Source organism: Lipotes vexillifer, unplaced genomic scaffold (assembly GCF_000442215.2).
Source record: "Lipotes vexillifer unplaced genomic scaffold, Lipotes_vexillifer_v1.1 scaffold740, whole genome shotgun sequence".
NCBI lineage: Eukaryota > Metazoa > Chordata > Mammalia > Artiodactyla > Lipotidae > Lipotes > Lipotes vexillifer.
This window is the reverse complement of record NW_006778610.1, coordinates 1670552-1683294: the sequence shown is the minus strand read 5'-3', so window position 1 is coordinate 1683294 and position 12743 is coordinate 1670552. Positions and strand designations below refer to the sequence as shown.

General features: G+C 36.3%; 1 protein-coding gene across 1 annotated transcript in view; it reads left to right on the top strand.

Annotated features, from left to right (window-relative positions):
- The window catches only part of ATG10 (autophagy related 10), a 223141-nt gene that overhangs the window by 13768 nt on the left and 196630 nt on the right, over window positions 1-12743 (top strand). Inside the window, exon 2 of the mRNA XM_007451711.1 lies at window positions 1870-1989. Within this exon, the coding sequence (XP_007451773.1) occupies window positions 1882-1989 (108 nt within the window). The 5' untranslated portion in view covers window positions 1870-1881. The remainder of the gene's footprint in view (window positions 1-1869; window positions 1990-12743) is intronic.

The following is a 12743-nucleotide window of genomic DNA, read 5'->3' as shown; positions in this document are numbered from 1 at the left end:
TTTTTTTTTTTTTTTTTTTTTTTTACAGTTCATACTTCATTTACTTATTCATTCATCCAACAAACGTTTATCAGGTTCAGTCTAGAGCCAGGCACTAAGCTGGGTGCTGGGGGTACCAAGATGAATTAGACTGGGATCTTGTCCTCAAGATGTTCATGGTCTAGTGGGGGAAACAAGGTACATCTTGATAGAAGCATCCTGGAGGGACACCTGTAGAATGTGTATGAGTTTGCCAGGTGGGTAAACGCTTCTGCAACCACGAAGGACAGAGAAGTAAGCAGCTGTAGAGTGACTGTCCCCCAGGTAACCTTTGGCAATGTCTGGAGACATTTTTGGTTGTTACAAATGGGGAAAGGGACACTACTGGCATCCCAGTGGATAGAGACCAGGAATGCTGCTCAACATCCTACAGTGCTTCATTCAAGATAAGTTCTTACAAGGCAAGGACTATACACTTTTTCATTTTTGTGTATCTAACCCTTACCTATGCACAGTGCTTACTACTTACATACAATATGTATTTGTTGGATGAGTGAACAAATTCTTATGTAGGTCATACTAAATTTGAATAATCAGAAAGAACACTGGACCGAGAATCAGCTAGTATAGACAGATCATTGGCCCTGGAGCCAAACTGGAGTTTGAACTCTTCCTCATTTGTATTCTTGAGCAGATTACTTACTCTTTCATTTGAGGAATGAGGATAACAGCAGCCTTTGGGTTGTGCCACGATTAAATGGGAATGTGAAGTGTCTAGCATAAGTACCTGACATAGTAAGCAGTTAACAAGTGCTAATTGTCCTGAAGATGCTTATCACTAATGAGGAGAATGTGGGAATTCACTTGGTCCAACTTTTCTCATCAAGAGACTTGAACTATATAATCTGAGTTTCCTTTCCAGCTGCTCTAAAATTTTCTTTCTATAAGCAATGTTTCATGTTTTAGATAGATTTATATAACAAATATGTGGGTAATCCTTGATTTTGGCACATTTGTAGACTCAATAAAGTAGGTAGTTAATTAGGTGATCATCACCTTACACCTTGCAAAACAAATATTTTCAGGCTTTAGAACATCTTTTGTTAGTGAGTTGAACTCTAATATAAGGTGTGAAGAACAGCCCAGCTCCACTAATCACTGTGATGCTGTCTATATAAGAGCTAAGGTAGGAGATAGAGAAGGAAGTGTGAGGAGGTTGTTTGGAAGCATTAGCTTAGAAGAAGTGAGATAATGAACACTTGAAAGTTAATTTATGGACAAACTAAACTTTTTGAACCATAGATACGTATTTGTTATCAATACAAAGCTAGGTTTTGGGTTTTCATGTTTTTAAAAAAAAATAAATTTATTTATTTATTTATTTATTTTTGGATACATTGGGTCTTCGTTGCTGCGCACGGGCTTTCTTTAGTTGCGCGAGCAGGGGCTACTCTTCGTTGCAGTGCGTGGGCTTCTCATTGCGGTGGCTTCTCGTTGTGGAGCACGGGCTCTAGGCACGTGGGCTTCAGTAGTGCGGGCTCTAGATCGCAGGCTCAGTAGTTGTGGTGCACAGGCTTAGTTGGTCTGCTGCATGTGGGATCCTCCCGGACCAGGGCTTGAACCCGTGTCCCCTGCATTGGCAGGCGGATTCCCAAGCCCTGCACTACCAGGGAAGTCCCTGGGTTTTCATGTTGATCATATTTTCTTTCTGATTAAAAAAGGGGGATAGGGTGAGAAAGATGGAAACAAAACACTTTTTTTTTGGAGTGGCTCTGAGGTTATTTGCCAGTGTACATCCCAAATTTTTGTTTGTTTAAAGAAATAAGTGAATTAATTGAATTCTTTTCAGTATTCATTCCACAGCTGATGCTAATAGTTTTTATATTTCAGTTGTTATTTAGTATGGAAGAAGATGAGTTCTTTGGAGAAGAAACGTTCCAGCATTATTGTGCAGAATTCATTAAACATTCACAGAAGATAGGCGATGGCTGGGAATGGAGAACTTCAAAGGTAAGAAAATTTTATTTTCTATTTCAATGGGGTTGTTTTTTGTTCCCCCCACCACCACAAAAACCGCAGTAATTGAAAGTAATGTATGAAAGCTAGTTTGATTTAGTAGAAGGCTTAAATTGAAGAATGTTTTAAAACAGATGTCCATTTTATTACTTCAGCTATATATACTCATTATAATTAGGCTAATGAAGTATTATCTACAAAAGTCCTTAGGTGAACTGCTTCAATTTAATAATAAGAGTTGTTAGCATATTAATTATCTGAATGTAAACAGATGCTTCTGTGGTGCTTCAAACCATTTGCTTACACTATTAATTTTCTTAGGAAACTACTTTTGTCCAGAGAGTGGAAAGATAATCCAGAAACCAAACCATAGTCAAATAATCACAAATTCTGAAATATTGAGGACTGTATTCACTGGGAATTTCTTAATAATATAAATACTTCCAAAACATTCTTTCTTTTGATTCTATTCAGTAGTAATAATGTAAAAGGTCTATGTACTCATTTATTTCCACACATACATTTAGTAAGGTTCTCTGCCAAAAGCTCTTTAAGAGTTCCTTGAAATACTGTTCTTAGAGAATAAGTAAGTTTTCTCTACTTGACATTTTATCTGATCCGTGAAAAAGTGGTGAATCCTGATTCTCTGCTGATTAGCTCTGTTTCCTATATGAAATCTGAGAAATGAGAACAGTTTTGAGCTTATTCCTATGATTCAGATCTAGAGGCTAGTGAAATGCAGGCCTTGATCAGATCTAGATTGTCACTGGGAGGAGAAGCCATGATTCCTCTTGGGTCGTATATCAGCTAAGCTTTGACAGGGGAGCTCATGTGAGGGTTCAGAGGTATAGAGTCAATTTCTTGTGGTGGATTCCAGCCCCACTCTCTAAGCTAGTGACGGGACAGTTCATAAACTTTTAAGGCATCTCTTGCTCTAGGATAATATGACCTTACTAGCATCTTTTATTAATTTTGTTCCTGAGTATTTAAAAATTTTGTTTGCTATTGTGTTTGAATTTTTATTCATCTTATTTCTTCTATGATTATTATTGACATAAAAGAACTGCTAAGTTTTGTATATTAAGTTTGTAACCATTCAGTCATCTTACTGAATTCTCCTGTTAATTTTCATAATTTTTCAGTGATTTCTCTTGTGTCTTCTAGGTAGAGTGAGGTTATCTGCAAATGAGTTTTTTGTTGCCTTCTTTGTAATATTTCTCCCTACTATTTATGAACTGAGTAGAAAAATGTTAATAGTAATAACAGTTCTCTTTGTCTTCTTCCTGACTTTAATATTAATGCTTCTGATATGTAATGATTAAAATGTTGGTTGTTTTATTCATTGAATGAGAATAGGTTTCTGACCCCTTTTGTCCTGTAATAATTTGTGTGATTATTCCTTGGGAACTTTCCCTTTTTATCAGGTTAAAAAAAAAAAGAAATTTTCTTTTATCTTAAGTTGGAGGCAGGATAATAGAGATTCCTGTTACCATTTCAGTGACCTAGCAGAGTTGGGGAGCAGAAAGGTAGGAAGTTGGGTCTGTGTGTGTATGTGTGTGTGTGTGTGTGTGTGTGTGTGTGTATGTGTGTGTGTATGTGTGTATGTGTGTGTGTTGGGAGACTCTGGGGAAGATCTCCAGAAGACAAATTATATGTCAGAAGTTTCTTCACTGAATTTGTTGAAACTAGTGCCATAAGAACCAGTTTCCAGGATTTGTTTTTATTCTGGCCTGGCCTCTACTTCATGGATGGGTATGGCTAAGTCTAGTTTCTTGTTTGCTGCCACTTTCAGCTGAGTTCCCTACCCTTTGGGGTAAGAATTGCACCTCTAATTAAGGGCTGTTCTCTTTAATGTGGGGGTAAGCCTGTAGATAGTATCAAAACAAAACAAAACATTCATCAGAGAAAAATCTTTATAGCCTTAGGATAAGGACTGCAAACTCAAAAGTCTGTGAAGACCTGGTTGGGTAATGTAAGTGGGTCAGGCTGCCAGGGACAAGACAGAATGGGCACTGAGTCTTGGGGCCTGTGGCTGACCAGAGTGCTTGGCCTGAGACCAGGTTGGAAACATGGGCCTAGGGGTTTACCAGTTCTTCCAAGAAAAGTAAAAAAGATTTGGGGATAAAATCTAAATTTTTAAAGATTGGCAACTAATTAAAAAAGATATTTTTTAAACATAGTGAGGACCAAACCCAGCGTGCCAGTGATGTATAATATGTGGGCTCTCTGTGGCCAGGGGGTGACTTCTGGGACTGGGTGTCTGCATGGTGTTGACTGCGGTTTCTCACCCAGCCCTGCCTCAGTGCATGCTGTTGATCTGAATTAGGAAAAGGGGCTCCAGCAAGGAGATCCCTCTCTTCTGTATTTTGGAATATTAGTATTTTTACTACTTAATTTCTGCAGTTCTATACCCAGTTTAAGAAGGAAATTGTGAATCAGTCACTTTATTTCCTTTAACCTTCCATCTGTATTACATCTCAGGCTTTCTGGGACTGTTTGGAGACAATACTTAGAATATTCTTTTACTTTTTAGGCTCCAGAAATTAATTTTTATATTAAAAATAGTTGTATTGATGTATAATTGACAAACAATAAACTGCACATATTTAAAGTGTATAATTTGATCAGTTTTGACATATGTACGGACCTTGAACCTTCACTACAATCATGAGAGTGAACATATCCGTCGTCCCCAAAAGTTTCCTAATACAACTTTTTAATGCCTCTCTCTGCCCCTTATTTTTAAAGAAACCTTTGTTTATCCCTGTATGTATAGGCTCCTTTAAAGAGTACATATATTGTCACTCATACCTTCAGGTTTGTTCACAAATCACTTTGGTACCACCCATTTTATTTTTTAATTTTAAAATAATTGTGACAATGTTTAGAGAATTGGTATAATTCAACTTTTTATATAAGGCAAAGCATCATTTTTCCTGCAAAGTTGATGAGAAAAGCAATGTGAATTAATGAAACATGTAAATAATTTAAAAATTTTAAAAGGAAGCAGTTTCTTAAAATAATCAAAATAGTCCTAATTTTTATATCTGGAGGTATGCAGATTAAGGAGAATACTTCTAAATCAGTATTTTTTCAGTGGGGCTTAATTCTGTTGGCATCTGGGCAGGATAGTTCTTCTTGTTCTCCTACCCCCATCATCTCCAAAACCTTCAGGAAGGCAGTACACTTTTGTTGAGAGCCATTGTTTAACATGATGGTCTGTCAGATATTAAAGATAGTGGTTAATAGCATGGGCTTCAGAGTTAGATAGACCTGAGTACAAATCCTGACTCTACCATTTACTAGCTGGATTTTAGACAAATTACTTAATGTCTCCAAACTTCATTTTCTTTATCTATAAAATAGGAATAATAGTAATACTCACCTAACGTGGCTATTGTATACGTTAAATGAGATTTGCATTCAAAAAGTTTAGCACAGTTTCTGGCACGTGGACAGTTATATTGTGGTTATAATTTTTAGTTGGTTGTTTGAAATTTTCAGCATCTTTTGTTATAGAAATAAAGCTATGAATGAAATTGTAGTTAGGTTTTCAGAAACCTTTATGAAAATCTATTAGCACCAAATATACCGTAATGGTCTGTAGTGTATTGTTCTGAATTCTCTACAATAAGGGGAGCAGAAGATGGTAAATAACAATGAATGCAATTGTTTGAAACACATTATAGGGTTACGTTGTTTTATTGCACTTTGCTTTATTGCACTTTATGGATAGTGCATGTTTTACAAATTGAAGTTTTGTGGTTAACCCTGCCTCGAGCAAGTCTATTGGTGCCACTTTTCCAACAACATTTGCTCACTCGTGTCTCTGTGTCATATTTTGATAATTCTCACAGTATTTCAAACTTTTTCATTATTATATTTGTTATGGTGATCTGTGACCAGTGATCTTTGATGTTAGTATTGTGATTGTTTGGGGGTGCCAGGAATCCTGCCCATTAAGACAGCGAACTTAATAAATGTATGTGTTCTGACTGCTCCACTGACTGGCCATTGCCCCATCTCTGCCCCTCTCCTCGGGCCTCCCTATTTCCTGAGACACAGCAATATTGAAATTAGGCCAATTAATAACCCTACAATGGCCTCTAAGTGCTCAAGTGTAAGTAAGCATTGCCTATCTTCACTTCGAATCAGAAACTGGAAATGATTAAGCTTAGTGAGGAAGGCGTGTCAAAAGCTGAGTAGATCAAAACCTAGGCCTCTTGCACCAAACAGTTAGCCAAGTTGTGGATGCAAAGCAGAAGCTCTTGAAAGAAGTTAAGTGTGCTACTCCAGTGAATATGCGAATGATAAGAAAGTGAAACAGCCTTACTGCTGATAAGAAGAAAGTTTTAGTGGTTGGGATAGAAGATCAAACCAGGACAACTTCCCATAAGCCAAAGCCTAATCCAGAGGAAGGCCCTATCTCTTCAATTCTATGATGGCTGAGAAAGGTGAGGGAGTTACAGAAGAAAAGTTTGAAGCTAGCAGAGTTTGGCTCATGAGGTTTCAGGAAAGAAACTAGCTCCATAACATAGAAGTGTGAGGTGAAGCAGCAAGGGCTGAATGTAGAAGCTGCAGCAAGTTATCCAGGAGATCTAGCTAAGATCATCAATTAAGGTACCTACACTAAACAACAAATTTTCCGTGTAGACAAAACAGCCTTCTATTGGAAGAAGATGCCATCTAGGACTTTCACAGCTGGAAAGGAGAAGTCAATGCCTGACTTCAAAACTTCAAAGACATAAAGGCTGACTATCTTGTTAGGGGCTAATACAGCTGGTGACTTTAAGTTGAAGCCAGTGCTCACTTATCATTCTGAAAATTTTAGGGCCCTTTAGGTTATGCTAAATCTACTCTTCTATAAATGGAGCAAAAAAGCCTGGCTGATAGCACATCTATTTATAAGTGATTTACTGAATATATTAAGCCCACTGTTGAGACATACTGTTCAGAAAAAAAGATTCATTTCAAAATAGTACTGGTCATTGACAATGTACCTAGTCACCCAAGAGCCCTGATGGAGATGTACAACAAGATTAATATTGTTTTCATGCTTACTAACACAACATCCATTCTGCAGCCCATGGTTCGAGTAATTTCAACTTTCAAGTCACATTTTGTAAGAGATACATTTCATAAGGTTATAGCTGCCAAAGATAGTGATTCCTCAGTTGGATCTGGGCAAAGTCAATTGAAAGCCTCCTGGAAAGGACTCACCATTCTAGGTGCCTTTAGGAACACTGTGATTCATGGGAAGAAGTCAAAATGTCAACATTAACAGGAGTTTGGAAGAAGTTGAGCAACCCTCATGGATGACTTTGAGGGGTTCAAGACTTCAGTGGAGGAAGTCACTGCAGATGTAGTAGAAATAGCAAGAGAACTAGCATTAGAAGTGGAGGCTGAAGATGCGACTGACTGACAGCAATCTCATGATAAAACTTCAACAGATGAGGAGTTACTTCTTACGGATGAGCAAAGAAAGTGGTTTCGTGAGATAGAATCTACTCCTGGTGAAGATGCTGTGACGAACTGACAACAAAGGATTTAGAATATGACATAAACTTCGTTGATAAAGCAGAAGCAGGGTTTGAGAGGACTGACTCCAGTTTAGAAAGAAATTCAAAATGGGTAAAATGCTATCAAACAGCATTGCATGCTACAGAGACATCGTTGGTGAAAGAAGTGGTCAGTCGATGTTGCAAACTTCATTGTTGTCTTATTTTAAGAAATTGCCACAGCCATCCCAACCTTCAGTGACCACCACCCTGATGAGTCAGCAGCCATCAACATCGAGACAAGACACTCCACCAGCAAAATGATTATGACTCACTGGAGGCTCAGATGATGGTGAACATTTTTTAGCAATAAAGTATTTTTTGTTCATACAATGTGTTTTTAGACCTAATGCTATTGCACACTTAATATAGTATATACATAACTTTTATATGCATTGGGAAACATAACTTAGTATAGTGTAAACATAACTTTTATATGCATTGGGAAACCAAAAAATTCATGTGACTCGCTGTATTGTGCTATTTGCTTTATTGTGGAGTTCTGAAACCTAGCCCTTTATATCTCCAATATATGTCTGTATATATCTTAAAAACCCATGGGCTCATAATGTTAGAGAACGAGGGAGGGATGGGGACAAAGAGAGAGAGAGAGAGAGAGAGAGAGAGAGAGAGAGAGAGAGGGAGTGGAGCAGAAGAGACTCCAAACCTAACTCATTGAACACCATTGGGAGTATCTAGGACATCAACTCATCAACTCCTTGGTCTGAAAATTGTTAGTCAAAAGGAAAGAAATAAGCATTTATCCTGTCTTTCCTGCATGAATCATATCTCATAGTAACTAAATAGCCTAATTTGATAAGGAAAATTGTTTTTTCCCTGAGAATTCCATCTAATAAATATGGAAAGGATGATAGAAAGTCACCACTTTTCAATCCCTAATGAAATGAATTAGTCAACAGTAATCAGTAGATGAAAATATAAGGTGAAAAATTGATGTGAAATTTACAAAAGAGGGATTGAGCTATCATTACCTGAACCTAGCATTCAATCTTATCATTACTAAAAATAGGATATCCAGATATTATGTACTTTCTGAAGTTTTATAACCTGAGTCACAGAGCACAGTCTATGGAGTATTCTTGCCCCCAAAGATTAACCTGAATAGAACCAATTAAGGAAGACAAGTGATAGAGGACCAAGTTAATTGACACCACAGGAAGCAAATAGAAAAATCCAGAAATCTAAAGGACATTTGACCCAGTTTCCTTAAAAAGTTAATGGTAGGATAAAGAAGTGAGGAGGAGGACTGCACTTCTAACTATTTAGAATTAAGGACCAGTTTTTTGTTCTGTTTTGTTTTTAAAATGTCCTTGGGGCAGCGACCAGTAAGCTGTCCCGGTGCGCAAAACTAGTGTGCAGCTCAGATCATGTGAGACTCAATCACGGGAGGGTGAGATTACCAGCCTGGTTCACTAGATGGGTCCACTGACCGTGCACTTGGGTGTGTTGACAGTGTCAACTTGCTATGAAAGTTTCCAAGTCCTTACTTTCCTTTTCTGAATTTATCAATAGACCCATGACAAAGAGTTTGCAGATTGAGAACAGTTTTGGGACTGGTAATTTACAATTAGTTCTTGAATTGGCACCATTTCAGACCACATTTTGAGTAGCACTACTCTAAATTAATAGAAATCAGGAGGCATAGCCTAATGTAATGTGTGAACCTTCTTTGGACCCTGACTCAAATCAACTGTAAAAGGACCTTTTTTGAGACAGTTTGATTATGGACTAAGGTATAAAATGATACTAATGAGGTTAGCAAAGAAAAAAATACACCAGGGATAGATGAAGCAAATGTGGCAAAATCATGACATATATTGAATCTAAGTAATGTGTATATAGGTTTAATTTTGGTACTGTTCTCTCTACTTCTTTGTATATTACATATATGCTTCCTTTTCTCCAGTGTCATCACAATTTATTCTTCACCCTAAACTTTATTCATCATAGCATATGTTCTTAGCCTTGTCTTAGATTCAGAGCCCTTTTGGGAATTTGTGCAGTTTAAAACTTCAAAGCAACTTGCCTTCTAAAATTTTTTCTTTTGTTTTTGTGTTTTTACTCACTGGATATGAGTACATTAGTTCTGTGATATCACCTTTTACAGGTTATTGATAAAATAATTTACCATAGCTTTTCAACTACATTCTCTCACTTTTGTGTAGCAGAAACAGGAAGAGAGACCATTCAGATACTGAAAACAAAATATTCTATTCTATTAATACTAATTTTGAGATTAAATTTTATACAAATAACACTAGATTATTTTGTATGTTACTCGTTTTTTTAAAAAATTTTAAATTGAAGTATAATTGATTTACTTTGATTTACAATGATATGCAGAAGAATTGTTTATTTTATTTTATTTTATTTATTTTGGCCGCATTGCACGGCATGCAGGCGGGATGAGGGACCTTACAAGACCAGGGATCAAACCCATGCCCTCTGCAATGGAAGCACAGAGTCTTAACCACTGGAACGCCATGGAAGTCCTGTTATTCTTAAAGAAGAATTAAAAGGCCTCTGCTCCCCACCCCCTATTAATCCCTGTCTTTTTAGTTAAACCTACTTGATTATATTTTGAAATTTCATAGCAGCACACTAGAAATACTTTGATTATTTCCCTGACAGCTTAGGAACCCTTATTGAAAGGGCTTATTTCCTAATTTATATAGAGTAAAAATTTAAAATTTTATTCTTAGAAATTTAAACAATTTAAATTTCTTTTTGATTCCTGATTTTTTGCGGTACGCGGGCCTCTCACCGTTGTGGCCTCTTCCATTTAGGAGCACAGGCTCCGGACGCGCAGGCTCAGCGGCCATGGCTCATGGGCCCAGCCGCTCCGCGGCATGTGGGATCATTCCGGACCGGGGCACAAACCCACGTCCCCTGCATCGGCAGGCGGACTCTCAACCACTGCGCCACCAGGGAAGCCCTTGATTCCTGATTTTTAATTCCGTTTTAATTCCTTCCTTTCAGTAGTCTTTCTCTCTGATTAATTCACATTGATTTTCTTAAAACCTTTCAACATTATCCTAATTACATCAAATTCATATTTTTAAAATAGATTCTAAAATATTTCCATATCTTACTTCATTCCATCTTTTAACACTATCTTGTTAGAAAACCCACCCTACCCTTCCCATCAAGCCTGCTGCCGTGCTGAATTTCTCACTTTGTTTATTTGCACAGATATCTTTTTTTTAATGTCTTACTATGAAAAATTTTAAGCATACAAAAGCAAAGAGAATAGTATAATGAATTCCCATGTACCTATCACTTAGCTCCCACAATTACCAACTCACAGCCAGGAATATACTGTTTTAAAGCATATATCATGAAGTGACATGATATATCTCAATTAAGTTGACTTTCTTTTTTCCCCTTCCCCCATATGTCTTAAAATTATGGGTTTTTCAAGTGCACTCTAAATTTATTTATCATTAATATTAAAATTATTAATCTCAGAAAAAGACTCTAGAGACATAAAATATTATTTCTACAAATTTTTATTTATTTAAAAAATTATGGTAAAATACGTATACATAACATAAAATTTATCACCTTAACCATTTTTAAGTGTATAGTTCAGTAGCCTTAAGTACATTCAGATTGTTGTGCAACCAAGTTCCAGAACTGTTTTCATCTTGCAAAATCAAAACTCTATACCCCTTAAACACTAACTCGTCATTCCTTCCCTCCCCAGCCCCTGGCAACTACCCTTCTACTTTCTATGAATTTGACTACTCTAGGTAGTTCATATAGGGGGAATCATACAGTACTTATCTTTTTGTGACTGGCTTATTTCACTTAGCATGACATCTTCGAAATTCACCCATTATTTCTACAAATTTTGACTTAGGGATTTATAAAGTAGAGAACTAAACAGAGAATTGGGGGTGAATTTCCGTTAGATGATGACATCTTGAATTACATAGCCTCATTCTGTTAAGAGATTTCATTTCTTTTATTTTGAAGCACGACATTATTAAAGAGAGTTAAAAATGCTTTCTATGTGTGTCTGGTAAGACTAATTTTTCATCATGTCTCCAATTTGCTGATACTATAGAAATCCTACTGGCTAGTTCTATCAGAAACATAATCAAATTTGAGAGTAAATAATGGAATTAATATCTTAAATACAGTTATTTTACTTTGCCTATACATTCATTTTTGTGGTATTTATGCATTGAGTTGTTGGAAGTAAGGCTTTCTATTTTAAAGGTGAAATATTAACTATCCTTTTATACTTTTTGATCTCTATGTACACAGTATCCTTAGACAGATTCTTTGCTAAAATTTAGTGGCAATTTTAAGGTTTACGAAAAGAATAGACGTTTCCCACAGGTTTCTTAAGTGTAATATTGCTTTATGTGAGTAACAAATAAATACATTTGTTGGTTTGAAATACTTAATTTTGCTTAACTTTTATTCTTCTTCCTCCAGCTTATTAAAAACATTTTTTATATATCCCAGTATTAATCCTTTTTAGGGTGGCTGTGAGCATGTTATTGCTATTAGTTTTAGTGTAATGCTGTATTTGTTTAAGTCATCTACTGTGAGTTAATGAAATATCATTTCTGGCCCCAAATGTCTCTAGATAAAGATTAAATATATTGCATTCACATAGTCTCTTGATTAGACTAAAGTAGAGTTTTTTTTAGTTTATCTTTGGAGATTAGGAGAAAAATGCACTTGGAGCAGCATGCTGTGTTTTTGTAACAAACATTGACTCATAGTTGCACTAGGTTTTTCATTCATAATTTAGTGTGTGTTATGATCTGTCACTTAAGCATATGCAAATCTTAAGCAATCACTTCAAGAAGAACAAGTTGTATTACTTGTGAATTAAATATTTTTGAACACCATTTTTAAAGACTATCAAGAGTATCAGAAAGGAAAGCTGTAATACTTTACAAATTTATCAATTGAACTTAAACAGTGATAGTAATTGTGCACATTTAACAATTAAAAGCACATTCTTGGCTAACAGTGATGTTTGGGTTCATTGGACAGGCTGGCAGGCTCTATTTCAAAAAGCCTCCTAGGGGGTTAACACTGGTAATTTTATCAAGCCCAGGATCTGACCCTCAGATTCAGATAGAATAGAATGGATAGAATGGAATTCAGATAGAATGTCTCTCAAAGAGGGATCCACATCGAGCAATG